The sequence below is a fragment of the Oncorhynchus mykiss genome, chromosome 16 (assembly GCF_057628025.1).
Source record: "Oncorhynchus mykiss isolate SJ-2025 chromosome 16, ASM5762802v1, whole genome shotgun sequence".
In the NCBI taxonomy this organism is placed as follows: domain Eukaryota; kingdom Metazoa; phylum Chordata; class Actinopteri; order Salmoniformes; family Salmonidae; genus Oncorhynchus; species Oncorhynchus mykiss.
In genome coordinates, this window is record NC_143037.1 from 68,252,255 (window position 1) to 68,271,872 (window position 19,618).

The 19,618-nt window shown below is 53.3% G+C and overlaps 1 protein-coding gene across 1 annotated transcript in view; it reads right to left on the minus strand.

Annotated features, from left to right (window-relative positions):
- LOC110518541 (ERC protein 2) overlaps positions 1-19,618 on the minus strand; it is a 492,964-nt gene that overhangs the window by 388,588 nt on the left and 84,758 nt on the right. Inside the window, exons 4-5 of the mRNA XM_036947561.2 lie at positions 4,275-4,343; positions 720-875 (exon numbers count right to left, since the gene is read on the minus strand). Of these exons, the coding sequence (XP_036803456.2) occupies positions 720-875; positions 4,275-4,343 (225 nt within the window). The remainder of the gene's footprint in view (positions 1-719; positions 876-4,274; positions 4,344-19,618) is intronic.

Below are 19,618 nucleotides of genomic sequence, written 5' to 3' on the forward strand. Positions count from 1 at the left end.
CTTGCGTACTATTGTTTGTACAGATGAACGTGGTACCTTCAGATGTTTAGAAATTGCTCCCAAGGATGAACCAGACTTGTGGAGATCTACAATTTTTTTCTGAGGTCTTGGCTGATTTCTTTTGATTTTCCCATGATATCAAGCAGGTACACCTCCAATTGACTCAAATGATGCCAATTACCCTATCAGAAGCTTCTAAAGCCATGACATCATTTTCTGGAATTTTCCAAGCTGTTTAAAGGCAGTCAACTTAGTGTAAACTTCTGACGCACCGGAATTGTGATACAGTGAAATAAGTGAAATAATCTGTCTGTAAACAATTGTTGGAAAAATGAGGTGTCATGCACAAAGTAGATGTCCTAACCGACTTGCCAAATGTGGTTGAAAAACGAGTTTCAATGACTTCAACCTAAGTGTATGTAAACTTCCAACTTCAACTGTATGGTTAAGACATGCAGTGGATAGGACTGGAGATGAGATGTTCTACCTTGGTCTTCATGAAGCTGAAGGAGACACATACAGTAGAGACAAGGTCGTGACATGCACAGAGACCAGTAAATGAGAAAACATAGACACATGCAGTCAACACATGCGCAGTTAACAGTGCTGTTGACGTGATACTTGGCTTCTTCACAACCATGCAGAAGTGACATACACAACCATAGCAACATGTGGAGATGTCAAGCAGAGTGACTCTACACCAGTGAGTATCTCGCTACCTGTTTCTTCATGAACTTGGAGTGGCTTTTATAGACCTCCATGTGTTTGAGTTCATCCAGGCGTTCGCCAGGGTGGAGCAGCCCGCTGGTCTTCATCAACTGGACCTCATCCTCCAGGTCTCGGATGTTCCTCTCCAGAGACGATATCTTAGTGTCCTACAGTACATACAGCAGCCAAGAGGGGGAGACACCCACGTCAGCCACAGACATGATGGTTTGTAAAAGGTGTGAATAGAAAAGAGGTAGAGTCGAGAGGGCAAGGGTCGTCACAGTCTGCCTCTCAAAGTTGATGTTTAATAAAGGGTTGATCACAAAAATTATAAACAGAAAAGAGAACAAGAGACAGGAGTGCAGGCAGACATGACGCCGTGCCCAGAGACACACAGAGAGCTAAATGGGACAGTGTGAGTGAGATAGATACCAATCTATATTATTAGCTGAAAAGACAGATGTGTTATAGAGCTAGACTGACACACAGACAATAGCAGATCCCTGTCCTAGCTAGAACATACCACTGAACCAGTGACTGGCCTGAATAGGAATGGGTGGATGAAGGCCAGAGTTCTGTGTAGCGACAAAGCAGGTTGTATTTGTTCCGGCGTGCACAGTATCTATGAGGGAACGGGAAAGGTCCTGAGCTTGTTGAGCTCCATAAGATCAGACACACGTTAAATGGTAAACCTTGGAGAAGACGAGAAGGTAATGGAATAAATGGAAGCAGATTGTATGATGGCATCGGTAGAAACCTCAGTCTGCATTCAACCATCTGACCTCCATTACTACAACTCTACTGACATCCTCCACGGACGCCCCAACATACACTACGGTATACTGCATACACACACACACACGATTTTACATCCTGCATGCCTACACCCAATTCACAAACCTATGCTCACAAACACATCCACCCCACACACACACACACCCCTTGCCTCAAGCTAGTCTTTGTGTTACAGTCTGTGTGTTACAGTAGCTATATGAATACACATGCAGAGAAAGACACACAAAGCAGACGAATCCAGAGCAGCAACACAGCAGCAGCAACGTGCATCATCTCATGTGTTCCTCTCAAATCTGACAAAACACACCATGTACAGAAGCCACACAGAGATTACACACAAAGAAACCAAGGAAGTGAAAATAACCTATACAGAAAATAGTGAGTCATATCTCAACACAAAGAAAGTTCCACCTTTGGCAAAATGTGATTGTAAAGGCCATTTCCAACACATTAATTATGATTTCTACCCCATGTTCAGTTCATTTTGGGATGCAGAATATGATCATGTTTCACTCCAACTGTCTGGGGTTAGAAACCAACGTGCAGGAAGAGAATAGTGACGGACAGACAGGTACAATCACAGCCTGCAGTAGAGACAATACACATTGAGGATTGATAAAGACTGTATTACACACTGTAGAGGTGTGTCATGTATGGAGGATTGATAAAGACTGTATTACACACTGTAGAGATGTGTCATGTATGGAGGATTGATAAAGACTGTATTACACACTGTAGAGATGTGTCATGTATTGAGGATTGATAAAGACTGTATTACACACTGTAGAGGTGTGTCATGTATGGAGGATTGATAAAGACTGTATTACACACTGTAGAGGTGTGTCATGTATTGAGGCTTGATAAAGACTGTATTACACACTGTAGAGATGTGTCATGTATGGAGGCTTGATAAAGACTGTATTACACACTGTAGAGGTGTGTCATGTATTGAGGATTGATAAAGACTGTATTACACACTGTAGAGATGTGTCATGTATGGAGGATTGATAAAGACTGTATTACACACTGTAGAGGTGTGTCATGTATGGAGGATTGATAAAGACTGTATTACACACTGTAGAGGTGTGTCATGTATGGAGGATTGATAAAGACTGTATTACACACTGTAGAGATGTGTCATGTATGGAGGATTGATAAAGACTGTATTACACACTGTAGAGATGTGTCATGTATGGAGGCTTGATAAAGACTGTATTACACACTGTAGAGGTGTGTCATGTATTGAGGATTGATAAAGACTGTATTACACACTGTAGAGATGTGTCATGTATGGAGGATTGATAAAGACTGTATTACACACTGTAGAGATGTGTCATGTATGGAGGATTGCCATGGGAGGAAAATTGAGAAGATTAGACGAGGGATGAGGAACAACCACTGTTACTACTACTGTACCTGCCAGATAACATCAGGATCAAAACAGAAAGGGGGTGCTGTGGTCTGAAATCACACAACACAAATACACATGTCTCAGACCCTCATTACAACACAACACACGTCTCAGCACCAACAACATAACACACATTGCCACAAACAACAAAATAAAACACTAATTACAACATTGCACACGTTTTATTCACTCAGAAGTCACAACACTTGCTCCCATGACTAAAACACAGAACCTTACACACAGAACCTTACACACAGAACATAACACACAGAACCTTACACAGAACATAATATACAGAACATAACACACAGAACCTTACACACAGAACATAACACACAGAACCTTACACACAGAACCTTACGCACAGAACATTACACACAGAACCTTACACACAGAACATAACACACACAACCTTACACACAGAACCTTACACACAGAACATAACACACAGAACATAACACACAGAACCTTACACACAGAACATAACACACAGAACATAACACACAGGACCTTACACACAGAACATAACACACAGAACATAACACACAGAACATAACACACAGAACCTTACACACACTCTGTGGACCAACCTCTAACCATCACCATAGAAAACATCTGACTCTAATCTGACTGGTTCTTCTGCTTATATCAATGTTTATTTGATTGTTTGCCTCTACTATTCCCTCAGCAATGAAGAACTAAAGCCACTTCCTCCTTCTAAAATGTGCGATCTTTAAATGGGAGGACAAATGGTAAAATGTGTGAAAAATAACTGTGGTTTAGCAATAAACCACACTTGGTAGAGTCATGTGCTGAATTAACACAAAGTGTGTGTGTGTGTGTGTGTGTGTGTGTGTGTGTGTGTGTGTGTGTGTGTGTGTGTGTGTGTGTGTGTGTGTGTGCGTGCTTGCATGTGGAGTCAACTGCATTTTTCACAGCTCCTACTGACTTCAAAGGCCTGAGATGAGAGTGAAAGCTTCCATATGTGACATTTGAAACAAATTGAATAAGTGCTCTACTCTGGATGGGCCAATTTGTCTTTCCCTGGACACGGACCCATATAGACCCTAGTCAACACACAATCACTCTTAAACTGGTGTGTGTGTGTGTGTGTGTGTGTGTGTGTGTGTGTGTGTGTGTGTGTGTGTGTGTGTGTGTGTGTGTGTGTGTTTGTGTTGTAAAAATGTGTATGCTCTTTTGTAATGTGATCTTTCCTGAATTCAGTGAGATAATCAACTGTGCTCACCTTACAGGCTATCAATATTTCACTCTGTTTCACTATGAAACTGATACCAGATCATTAGATGAACTACTGTTGCCGTCTGACTTAAATGTGGGCCTATCAACAAGTAAGACTTACCTTCATATCAATGACAGTCTGCAGGGCCTTAGTCTTGGTGGGGTCCTGCTGGCTCCTCCTGTGCAGCTCCTGAGGAGGGACCCGGTAGAAGTAAGCTTGACGACTCATCATCTTACCACATACACCACTGGCAGAGTATATCTGTCTCGGTCTGTCCATTCTTTCTCCTCTCATTCTATGTCTCACACCTTCTCTCCATTTTTCTCTTCATCTGTTATTTCTGTGATAATCTCTCACTCGTCAGTAAGCTTCCTCTCTATCAAGTGCTCTTGTTCGCTCCTTCTCTCCCTGTCCTCCTCCTCCTCTTCGCTCCTTCTCTCCCTGTCCTCCTGCTCCTCTTCGCTCCTTCTCTTCCTGTCCTCCTCTTTGCTCCTTCTCTCCCTGTCCTCCTGCTCCTCTTCGCTCCTTCTCTCCCTGTTCTCCTCCTCTTCTTTCAGTCTGTCTCCCTCCTCTTCTCTCGGTCTTTCTCCCTAGTTAGTTTAGGAAGAGAAGATTGCTGAAGGTGCTATTGCTAACAGAGCTAAAAGTAGGAGACGCTACAGGTGTATCTCTCTCGCTTGTCTCTCGGTTTCTCAATCTCTTTGTGTTTTGTCTCTCTCTCGCTCCCTCCCGCTCTCCTGTCTTTCTCTAACATGCTAAAGCATTCGCTTAGCAACACTTTCAGCTAGCACATGCGCAATCTGCAAGCTTCTGCTATCAATAATTAATGGTAACACAGACACACATGCACACACAGCTATGCCAGTTAAACTCACAGTATTTATTTTCACGTTGAACAGGGAGTAAGGGACAGATGAAGATCCATTCAAATAAATGTCACTCAAACAAGCATGGGCACTGTTCATATATCTCTGTAATGTTCTTGTTCAATTGGATAGCGCCGAGTTCAGACAGGCACACATACACATAACACTCACTCACACAAAGATATGCAATTCTAGCACTACTCTTAGACCACAGTAATACTACTGAAGTCACTACTGATGTCTATTGAATCAGTGTACAACAGGTAGTAGCATCACATTAAAGTGAAGAACCTCAGAAGGCCTGGACACCACATTGTCCCAACAAGACAGAGGTCAAGACAAAACACAGACACACAGAGGTGGAAAGACAGATGCATTTGAATACAAAAATACATACAGGGTACATAGCGGGGACAACTAGTGTTAGAGAGGAGGTCCAGAGAACAGAGGCAGTTCCAGGTGGTAGAAAACAGAAAAAGAAAAGTCAGGAAGAGTTGAGCTCTATGAAGACCACTCACCAGAACAGACCAGACCCCTCACCAGAACAGACCAGACCCCTCACCAGAACAGATCAGACCCCTCACCAGACCATTCACCAGAACAGACCACTCACCAGACCAGACCATTCACCAGACCACTCACCAGAACAGACCAGACCACTCACCAGAACAGACCACTCACCAGAACAGACCACTCACCAGAACAGACCAGACCCCTCACCAGAACAGACCAGACCCCTCACCAGAACAGACCACTCACCAGAACAGACCACTCACCAGAACAGACCAGACCCCTCACCAGAACAGACCAGACCCCTCACCAGAACAGACCAGACCCCTCACCAGACCAGACCCCTCACCAGAACAGACCAGACCCCTCAAAAGACCAGACCATTCACCAGACCAGACCCCTCACCAGACCACTCACCAGACCAGAGACCACTCACCAGACCAGACCACTCACCAGAACAGACCACATACCAGACCAGACCACTCACCAGACCAGAGAATTCACCAGACCAGACCAGACCATTCACCAGACCCCTCACCAGATCAGAACATTCTCCAGACCCCTCACCAGACCCCTCACCAGACCTCTTACCAGACCACTTACCAGACCAGACCACTCACCAGACCCCTCACCAGACCCCTCACCAGACCTCTCACCAGACCACTTACCAGACCAGACCTCTCACCAGACCACTTACCAGACCAGACCCCTCACCAGACCCCTCACCAAACCAGACCCCTCACCAGACCAGACCCCTCAACAGACCACTCACCAGACCATTCATCAGACCAGAACACTCACCAGACCAGACCATTCCCCAGAACAGACCACTCACCAGACCAGAACCCTCATCAGACCACTCACCAGACCCCTCACCAGACCACTCACCAGACCAGACCATTCACCAGACCAGACCACTCACCAGACCAGACCCCTCACCAGACCAGAGAATTCACCAGACCAGACCAGACCATTCACCAGACCCCTCACCAGATCAGACCATTCTCCAGACCACTCACCAGACCAGACCATTCACCAGAACCCTCACCAGACCACTCACCAGACCACTCACCAGACCAGACTATTAACCAGACCCCTCACCAGACTCCTCACGAGACCACTCACCAGACAACTCACCAGACCCCTCACCAGACCATTCACCAGACCAGACCACTTACCAGAACACTCACCAGACCAGACTCCTCACCAGGCCAGTCACCAGACCCCTCAACAGACCAGACCACTCATCAGAACACTCACCAGACCAGACCCCTCACCAGACCCCTCACCAGACCAGACTATTCACCAGACCGGACCAGACCCCTCACCAGAACAGACCAGACCCCTCACCAGACCAGACCATTCACCAGACCAGACCCCTCACCAGACCACTCACCAGACCAGAGACCACTCACCAGACCAGACCACTCACCAGAACAGACCACTCACCAGACCAGACCACTCACCAGACCAGACCACTCACCAGAACAGACCACTCACCAGAACAGACCATTCACCAGACCAGACCACTCACCAGACCAGACCACTCACCAGACCAGACCACTCACCAGAACAGACCACTCACCAGAACAGACCATTCACCAGACCAGACCACTCACCAGAACAGACCACTCACCAGACCAGACCACTCACCAGACCAGAGACCCCTCACCAGACCAGACCACTCACCAGAACAGACCATTCACCAGACCAGACCCCTCACCAGACCACTCACCAGACCAGAGACCACTCACCAGACCAGACCACTCACCAGAACAGACCACTCACCAGACCAGACCACTCACCAGACCAGAGACCCCTCACCAGAACAGACCATTCACCAGAACAGACCACTCACCAGAACAGACCATTCACCAGACCAGACCACTCACCAGAACAGACCACTCACCAGACCAGACCACTCACCAGACCAGAGACCCCTCACCAGACCAGACCACTCACCAGAACAGACCACTCACCAGAACAGACCACTCACCAGAACAGACCATTCACCAGACCAGACCACTCACCAGAACAGACCACTCACCAGACCAGACCACTCACCAGACCAGAGACCCCTCACCAGACCAGACCACTCACCAGAACAGACCATTCACCAGACCAGACCACTCACCAGACCAGACCACTCACCAGACCAGACCACTCACCAGACCAGAACCTTCACCAGACCACTCACCAGACCAGACCAGACCCCTCACCAGACCAGACCATTCACCAGACCAGACCACTCACCAGACCAGACCAGACCCCTCACCAGACCAGACCAGACCCCTCACCAGACCAGACCATTCACCAGACCAGACCCCTCACCAGACCAGAGACCCCTCACCAGACCAGACCCCTCACCAGACCACTCACCAGACCAGACCAGACCCCTCACCAGACCAGACCCCTCACCAGACAGGACCAGACCCCTCACCAGACCAGACCTCTCACCAGACCACTCACCAGACCAGACCAGACCCCTCACCAGACCAGACCATTCACCAGACCAGACTCCTCACCAGACCAGAGACCCCTCACCAGACCAGACCCCTCACCAGACCACTCACCAGACCAGACCAGACCCCTCACCAGACCCGACCAGACCGCTCACCAGACCAGACCAGACCCCTCACCAGACCAGACCTCTCACCAGACCACTCACCAGACCAGACCAGAACCCTCACCAGACCACTCACCAGACCACTCACCAGACCACTCACCAGAACCCTCACCAGACCACTCACCAGACCAGACCAGACCCCTCACCAGACCAGACCAGACTATTAACCAGACCCTTCACCACACCCCTCAAGAGACCACTCACCAGACCATTCACCACACCAGACCACAACCTCACCAGACCAGTCACCAGACCCCTCAACAGACCAGACCACTCATAAGAACACTCACCAGACCAGACCCCTCACCAGACCCCTCACCAGACCAGACCATTCACCAGACCGGACCAGACCCCTAACCAGACCACTAACCAAAACAATCACCAGACCAGACCAGACCAGACCAGACCAGACCACCCACCAGACCCCTCACCAGACCCCTCACCAGACCAGACCACTCACCAGACCACTCACCAGACCAGACCAGACCCCTCACCAGACCAGACCATTCACCAAACCGGACCAGACCCCTAACCAGACGACTCACCAGAACAATCACCAGACCAGACCAGACCAGACCACCCACCAGACCCCTCACCAGACCCCTCACCAGACCTCTTACCAGACCACTTACCAGACCAGACCACTCACCAGACCCCTCACCAGACCCCTCACCAGACCTCTCACCAGACCACTTACCAGACCAGACCTCTCACCAGACCACTTACCAGACCAGACCCCTCACCAGACCCCTCACCAAACCAGACCCCTCACCAGACCAGACCCCTCAACAGACCACTCACCAGACCATTCATCAGACCAGAACACTCACCAGACCAGACCATTCCCCAGAACAGACCACTCACCAGACCAGAACCCTCATCAGACCACTCACCAGACCCCTCACCAGACCACTCACCAGACCAGACCATTCACCAGACCAGACCACTCACCAGACCAGACCCCTCACCAGACCAGAGAATTCACCAGACCAGACCAGACCATTCTCCAGACCACTCACCAGACCAGACCATTCACCAGACCCCTCACCAGACCACTCACCAGACCAGACTATTAACCAGACCCCTCACCAGACTCCTCACGAGACCACTCACCAGACAACTCACCAGACCCCTCACCAGACCTCTTACCAGACCACTTACCAGACCAGACCACTCACCAGACCCCTCACCAGACCCCTCACCAGACCTCTCACCAGACCACTTACCAGACCAGACCTCTCACCAGACCACTTACCAGACCAGACCCCTCACCAGACCAGACCCCTCACCAGACCACTCACCAGACCAGACCAGACCCCTCACCAGACCCGACCAGACCGCTCACCAGACCAGACCAGACCCCTCACCAGACCAGACCTCTCACCAGACCACTCACCAGACCAGACCAGAACCCTCACCAGACCACTCACCAGACCACTCACCAGACCACTCACCAGAACCCTCACCAGACCACTCACCAGACCAGACCAGACCCCTCACCAGACCAGACCAGACTATTAACCAGACCCCTCACCACACCCCTCAAGAGACCACTCACCAGACCATTCACCAGACCAGACCACAACCTCACCAGACCAGTCACCAGACCCCTCAACAGACCAGACCACTCATAAGAACACTCACCAGACCAGACCCCTCACCAGACCCCTCACCAGACCAGACCATTCACCAGACCGGACCAGACCCCTAACCAGACCACTAACCAAAACAATCACCAGACCAGACCAGACCAGACCAGACCAGACCACCCACCAGACCCCTCACCAGACCCCTCACCAGACCAGACCACTCACCAGACCACTCACCAGACCAGACCAGACCCCTCACCAGACCAGACCATTCACCAAACCGGACCAGACCCCTAACCAGACGACTCACCAGAACAATCACCAGACCAGACCAGACCAGACCACCCACCAGACCCCTCACCAGACCCCTCACCAGACCTCTTACCAGACCACTTACCAGACCAGACCACTCACCAGACCCCTCACCAGACCCCTCACCAGACCTCTCACCAGACCACTTACCAGACCAGACCTCTCACCAGACCACTTACCAGACCAGACCCCTCACCAGACCCCTCACCAAACCAGACCCCTCACCAGACCAGACCCCTCAACAGACCACTCACCAGACCATTCATCAGACCAGAACACTCACCAGACCAGACCATTCCCCAGAACAGACCACTCACCAGACCAGAACCCTCATCAGACCACTCACCAGACCCCTCACCAGACCACTCACCAGACCAGACCATTCACCAGACCAGACCACTCACCAGACCAGACCCCTCACCAGACCAGAGAATTCACCAGACCAGACCAGACCATTCTCCAGACCACTCACCAGACCAGACCATTCACCAGACCCCTCACCAGACCACTCACCAGACCAGACTATTAACCAGACCCCTCACCAGACTCCTCACGAGACCACTCACCAGACAACTCACCAGACCCCTCACCAGACCTCTTACCAGACCACTTACCAGACCAGACCACTCACCAGACCCCTCACCAGACCCCTCACCAGACCTCTCACCAGACCACTTACCAGACCAGACCTCTCACCAGACCACTTACCAGACCAGACCCCTCACCAGACCCCTCACCAAACCAGACCCCTCACCAGACCAGACCCCTCAACAGACCACTCACCAGACCATTCATCAGACCAGAACACTCACCAGACCAGACCATTCCCCAGAACAGACCACTCACCAGACCAGAACCCTCATCAGACCACTCACCAGACCCCTCACCAGACCACTCACCAGACCAGACCATTCACCAGACCAGACCACTCACCAGACCAGACCCCTCACCAGACCAGAGAATTCACCAGACCAGACCAGACCATTCACCAGACCCCTCACCAGATCAGACCATTCTCCAGACCACTCACCAGACCAGACCATTCACCAGAACCCTCACCAGACCACTCACCAGACCACTCACCAGACCAGACTATTAACCAGACCCCTCACCAGACTCCTCACGAGACCACTCACCAGACAACTCACCAGACCCCTCACCAGACCATTCACCAGACCAGACCACTTACCAGAACACTCACCAGACCAGACTCCTCACCAGGCCAGTCACCAGACCCCTCAACAGACCAGACCACTCATCAGAACACTCACCAGACCAGACCCCTCACCAGACCCCTCACCAGACCAGACTATTCACCAGACCGGACCAGACCCCTCACCAGAAAAGACCAGACCCCTCACCAGACCAGACCATTCACCAGACCAGACCCCTCACCAGACCACTCACCAGACCAGAGACAACTCACCAGACCAGACCACTCACCAGAACAGACCACTCACCAGACCAGACCACTCACCAGACCAGACCACTCACCAGAACAGACCACTCACCAGAACAGACCATTCACCAGACCAGACCACTCACCAGACCAGACCACTCACCAGACCAGACCACTCACCAGAACAGACCACTCACCAGAACAGACCATTCACCAGACCAGACCACTCACCAGAACAGACCACTCACCAGACCAGACCACTCACCAGACCAGAGACCCCTCACCAGACCAGACCACTCACCAGAACAGACCATTCACCAGACCAGACCCCTCACCAGACCACTCACCAGACCAGAGACCACTCACCAGACCAGACCACTCACCAGAACAGACCACTCACCAGACCAGACCACTCACCAGACCAGAGACCCCTCACCAGACCAGACCACTCACCAGAACAGACCACTCACCAGAACAGACCATTCACCAGAACAGACCACTCACCAGAACAGACCATTCACCAGACCAGACCACTCACCAGAACAGACCACTCACCAGACCAGACCACTCACCAGACCAGAGACCCCTCACCAGACCAGACCACTCACCAGAACAGACCACTCACCAGAACAGACCACTCACCAGAACAGACCATTCACCAGACCAGACCACTCACCAGAACAGACCACTCACCAGACCAGACCACTCACCAGACCAGAGACCCCTCACCAGACCAGACCACTCACCAGAACAGACCATTCACCAGACCAGACCACTCACCAGACCAGACCACTCACCAGACCAGACCACTCACCAGACCAGAACCTTCACCAGACCACTCACCAGACCAGACCAGACCCCTCACCAGACCAGACCATTCACCAGACCAGACCACTCACCAGACCAGACCAGACCCCTCACCAGACCAGACCAGACCCCTCACCAGACCAGACCATTCACCAGACCAGACCCCTCACCAGACCAGAGACCCCTCACCAGACCAGACCCCTCACCAGACCACTCACCAGACCAGACCAGACCCCTCACCAGACCAGACCCCTCACCAGACCAGACCAGACCGCTCACCAGACAGGACCAGACCCCTCACCAGACCAGACCTCTCACCAGACCACTCACCAGACCAGACCAGACCCCTCACCAGACCAGACCATTCACCAGACCAGACCCCTCACCAGACCAGAGACCCCTCACCAGACCAGACCCCTCACCAGACCACTCACCAGACCAGACCAGACCCCTCACCAGACCCGACCAGACCGCTCACCAGACCAGACCAGACCCCTCACCAGACCAGACTTCTCACCAGACCACTCACCAGACCAGACCAGAACCCTCACCAGACCACTCACCAGACCACTCACCAGACCACTCACCAGAACCCTCACCAGACCACTCACCAGACCAGACCAGACCCCTCACCAGACCAGACTTCTCACCAGACCACTCACCAGACCAGACCAGAACCCTCACCAGACCACTCACCAGACCACTCACCAGACCACTCACCAGAACCCTCACCAGACCACTCACCAGACCAGACCAGAACCCTCACCAGACCCTTCACCACACCCCTCAAGAGACCACTCACCAGACCATTCACCAGACCAGACCACAACCTCACCAGACCAGTCACCAGACCCCTCAACAGACCAGACCACTCATAAGAACACTCACCAGACCAGACCCCTCACCAGACCCCTCACCAGACCAGACCATTCACCAGACCGGACCAGACCCCTAACCAGACCACTAACCAAAACAATCACCAGACCAGACCAGACCAGACCAGACCAGACCACCCACCAGACCCCTCACCAGACCCCTCACCAGACCAGACCACTCACCAGACCACTCACCAGACCAGACCCCTCACCAGACCAGACCATTCACCAAACCGGACCAGACCCCTAACCAGACGACTCACCAGAACAATCACCAGACCAGACCAGACCAGACCACCCACCAGACCCCTCACCAGACCCCTCACCAGACCTCTTACCAGACCACTTACCAGACCAGACCACTCACCAGACCCCTCACCAGACCCCTCACCAGACCTCTCACCAGACCACTTACCAGACCAGACCTCTCACCAGACCACTTACCAGACCAGACCCCTCACCAGACCCCTCACCAAACCAGACCCCTCACCAGACCAGACCCCTCAACAGACCACTCACCAGACCATTCATCAGACCAGAACACTCACCAGACCAGACCATTTCCCAGAACAGACCACTCACCAGACCAGAACCCTCATCAGACCACTCACCAGACCCCTCACCAGACCACTCACCAGACCAGACCATTCACCAGACCAGACCACTCACCAGACCAGACCCCTCACCAGACCAGAGAATTCACCAGACCAGACCAGACCATTCTCCAGACCACTCACCAGACCAGACCATTCACCAGACCCCTCACCAGACCACTCACCAGACCAGACTATTAACCAGACCCCTCACCAGACTCCTCACGAGACCACTCACCAGACAACTCACCAGACCCCTCACCAGACCATTCACCAGACCAGACCACTTACCAGAACACTCACCAGACCAGACCCCTCACCAGGCCAGTCACCAGACCCCTCAACAGACCAGACCACTCATCAGAACACTCACCAGACCAGACCCCTCACCAGACCCCTCACCAGACCAGACTATTCACCAGACCGGACCAGACCCCTAACCAGACCACTCACCAGAACAATCACCAGAACAGACCAGACCAGACCACCCACCAGACCACTCACCAAACCCCTCACCAGTCCAGACCATTCGGGGCGGCAGGGTAGCCTAGTGGTTAGAGCGTTGGACTAGTAACCGGAAGGTTGTGAGTTCAAACCCCCGAGCTGACAAGGTACAAATCTGTCGTTCTGCCCCTGAACAGGCAGTTAACCCACTGTTCCCAGGCCGTCATTGAAAATAAGAATTTGTTCTTAACTGACTTGCCTGGTTAAATAAAGGTAAAAAAAAAAAAAAAAAAAAAAAAAAAAAATTCACCAGACCACTCACCAGACCAGACCACTCACCAAACCAAACCAGACCACTCACCAGATCCCTCACCAGACCAGACCCCTCATCAGACCACTCACCTGACCAGACCAGACCCCTCACCAGACCACTCACCAGACCAGACCAGACCACTCACCAGACCACTCACCAGACCAGACCGCTCACCAGACCACTCACCAGACCAGACCAGACCACTCACCAGACCACTCACCAGACCAGACCCCTCACCAGACCCCTCACCAGACCAGACCAGACACCTCACCAGACCCCTCACCAGATCAGACCAGACCCCTCACCAAACAACTCACCTGACCAGACCCCTCACCAGACCAGACCAGACCGGACCAGACCCCTAACCAGACCCCTCACCGGACCCCTCACCAGACCAAACCATTCACCAGACCACTCACCAGACCAGACCAGACCCCTCACCAGACCAGACCAGACAACCCACCAGAACCCAGACCAGACCATTCACCAGACCATTCACCAGACCAGACCAGGCCCCTCACCAGACCACTCACCAAACCAGACCAGACCCCTCACCAGACCAGACCCCTCATCAGACCACTCACCAGACCAGACCAGAACCCTCACCAGACAACTCAAAAGACCAGACCCCTCACCAGACCATTCACCAAACCAGACCACTCAACAGATCCCTCACCAGACCAGACCACTCACCAGACCAGACCAGACCAGACCAGACAAGACCCCTCACCAGACCACTCACCAGACCAGACCAGACCCCTCACCAGACCACTCACCAGACCAGACCCCTCACCAGATCACTCACCAGACCAGACCAGACCACTCACCAGACCAGACCCCTCACCAAACAACTCACCAGACCAGACCCCTCACCAGACCCCTCACCAGACCAGAAAACTCACCAGACCAGACCCCTCACCAGACCACTCACCAGACCCATCACCAGACCACTCACGAGACCCCTCACCAGACCACTCACCAGACTAATTACCAAACCAGACCACTCACCAGACCCCTCACCAGACCACTCACCAGACCCCTCACCAGACCTCTCACCAGACAACTTACCAGACCACCAGACCAGAGAATTCACCAGACCAGACCAGACCATTCACCAGACCCCTCACCAGATCAGACACCTCACCAGACCACTCACCAGACCAGACTATTAACCAGACCCCTCACCAGACCACTCACCAGACCACTCACCAGACCAGACTATTAACCAGACCCCTCACCAAACTCCTCACGAGACCACTCACCAGACAACTCACCAGACCCCTCACCAGACCAGTCACCAGACCCCTCAACAGACCAGACCACTCATCAGACCACTCACCAGACCAGACCCCTCACCAGATCACTCACCAGACCAGACCAGACCAGACCCCTCACTAGACCCCTCACCAGACCAGACTATTAACCAGACCCCTCACCAAACTCCTCACGAGACCACTCACCAGACAACTCACCAGACCCCTCACCAGACCAGTCACCAGACCCCTCAACAGACCAGACCACTCATCAGACCACTCACCAGACCAGACCCCTCACCAGATCACTCACCAGACCAGACCAGACCAGACCACTCACCAGACCCCTCACCAGACCACTCACCTGACCCCTCACCAGACCACTCACCAGACCACTTACCAGACCAGACCACTCACCAGACCCCTCACCAGACCACTCACCAGACCCCTCACCAGACCTCTCACCAGACCACTTACCAGACCAGACCTCTCATCAGACCACTTACCAGACCAGACCCCTCACCAGACCCCTAACCAAACCATCCACCAGACCACTCACCAGACCAGACCCCTCACCAGACCAGACCACTCACCAGACCACTCACCAGACCAGACCGCTCACCAGACCACTCACCAGACCAGACCAGACCCCTCACCAGACCCCTCACCAGACCAGACCAGACACCTCACCAGACCCCTCACCAGACCAGACCAGACCCCTCACCAAACAACTCACCTGACCAGACCCCTCACCAGACCAGACCACTCACCAGATCAGACCATTCACCAGACCGGACCAGACCCCTAACCAGACCCCTCACCGGACCCCTCACCAGACCAAACCATTCACCAGACCACTCACCAGACCAGACCAGACCCCTCAACAGACCACTCACCAAACCAGACCAGACCACTCACCAGACCCCTCACCAGACCAGACCCCTTATCAGACCACTCACCAGACCAGACCAGACCAGACCAGACCAGACCAGACCCCTCACCAGACCACTCACCAGACCAGACCAGACCCCTCACCAGACCACTTTACCAGACCAGACCCCTCACCAGATCACTCACCAGACCAGACCAGACCCCTCACCAGACCAGACCAGACCACTCACCAGACCAGACCCCTCACCAAACAACTCACCAGACCAGACCCCTCACCAGACCCCTCACCAGACCAGAAAACTCACCAGACCAGACCCCTCACCAGACCACTCACCAGACCCATCACCAGACCCCTCACCAGACCACTCACCAGACTAATTACCAGACCAGACCACTCACCAGACCCCTCACCAGACCACTCACCAGACCCCTCACCAGACCTCTCACCAGACAACTTACCAGACCAGACCTCTCACCAGACCACTCACCAGACCAGACCCTCCCCAGACCAGACCCCTCACCAGACCACTCACCAGACCAGACCCCTCACCAGACCACTCACCAGACTATTCATCAGACCAGAACACTCACCAGACCAGACCATTCCCCAGAACAGACCACTCACCAGACCAGACCACTCACCAGACCAGACCCCTCACCAGACCAGAGAATTTACCAGACCAGACCAGACCATTCACCAGACCCCTCACCAGATCAGACCCCTCACCAGACAACTCACCAGACCAGACTATTAACCAGACCCCTCACCAGACTCCTCACGAGACCACTCACCAGACAACTCAGCAGACCCCTCACCAGACCAGTCACCAGACCCCTCAACAGACCAGACCACTCATCAGAACACTCACCAGACCCCTCACCAGACCAGACTATTCACCAGACCGGACCAGACCCCTAACCAGACCAATCACCAGAACAATCACCAGAACAGACCAGACCAGACCACCCACCAGACCACTCACCAGACCAGACCAGACCCCTCACCAGACCCCTCACCAGACCAGACCAGACACTTCACCAGACCCCTCACCAGACCAGACCAGACCACTCACCAGACCAGACCCCTCACCAAACAACTCACCAGACCAAACCCCTCACCAGACCACTCACCAGACCAGACCAGACCCCTCACCAGACCCCTCACCAGACCAGACCAGACCACTCACCAGACCAGACCCCTCAACAGACCAGTCACCAGACCCCTCAAGATACCAGATCACTCATCAGAACACTCACCAGACCAGACCCCTCACATGACCCCTCACCAGAACAATCACCACGCCAGACCAGACCAGACCACCCACCAGACTCCTCACCAAACCCCTCACCACACCAGACAATTCACCAGACCGGATCAGACCCCTAACCAGACCACTCACCAGAACAATCACCAGGCCAGACCAGACCAGACCACCCACCAGACCCCTCACCAAACCCCTCACCACACCAGACCATTCACCAGACCATTCACCAGACCAGACCAGGCCCCTCACCAGACCACTCACCAGACCAGACCAGAGCCCTCACCAAACCCCTCACCAGACCAGACCATTCACCAGACCATTCACCAGACCAGACCAGACCCCTCACCAGACCACTCACCAAACCAGACCAGACCACTCACCAGACCACTCACCAGACCAGACCCCTCACCAGACCACTCACCAGACCAGACCAGACCCCTCACCAGACCACTCACCAAACCAGACACCTCACCAGACCCATCACCAGACCAGACCACTCACCAGACCAGACCCCTCACCAGACCACTCACCAGACCAGACCCCTCGTCAGACCACTCACCAGACAACTCACCAGACCCCTCACCAGACGCCTGACCAGACCAGACCAGACCATTCACCACACCAGACCCTCAGCAGACCAGTCACCAGACCCCTCAACAGACCAGACCACTCATCAGAACACTCACCAGACCAGACCCCTCACCAGACCCCTCACCAGACCAGACCATTCACCAGACCGGACCAGACCCCTAAACCAGACCACTCACCAGAACAATCACCAGGCCAGACCAGACCAGACAACCCACCAGAACCCAGACCAGACCATTCACCAGACCATTCACCAGACCAGACCAGGCCCCTCACCAGACCATTCACCAAACCAGACCAGACCAGACCACTCAACAGATCCCTCACCAGACCAGACCCCTCATCAGACCACTCACCAGACCAGACCAGACCCCTCACCAGACCACTCACCAGACCAGACCAGACCCCTCACCAGACCACTCACCAGACCAGAACCCTCACCAGACCACTCACCAGACCAGACCCCTCACCAGACCCCTCACCAGACCAGACCAGACACCTCACCAGACCCCTCACCAGACCAGACCACTCACCAGACCAGACCCCTCACCAAACAACTCACCAGACCAGACCCCTCACCAAACAACTCACCAGACCAGACACCTCACCAGACCCCTCGCCAGACCAGACCAGACCACTCACCAGACCAGACCTCTCCCCAGACCAGTCACCAGACCCCTCAAGAGACCAGATCACTCATCAGAACACTCACCAGACCAGACCCCTCACCAGACCACTCACCAGACCAGACACCTCACCAGACCCCTCACCAGACCCCTCACCAGACCAGACCAGACCACTCACCAGACCAGACCCCTCACCAGACCACTCACCAGACAAGACCCCTCACCAGACCAGACCCCTCAACAGACCACTCACCAGACCATTCATCAGACCAGAACACTCACCAGACCAGACCATTCCCCAGAACAGACCACTCACCAGACCAGAACCCTCACCAGACCACTCACCAGACCCCTCACCAGACCAGACCATTCACCAGACCAGACCACTCACCAGACCAGACACCTCACCAGACCAGAGAATTCACCAGACCATTCACCAGACCAGACCACACTCTCACCAGACCAGTCACCAGACCACTCAAAAGACCAGACCACTCATCAGAACAC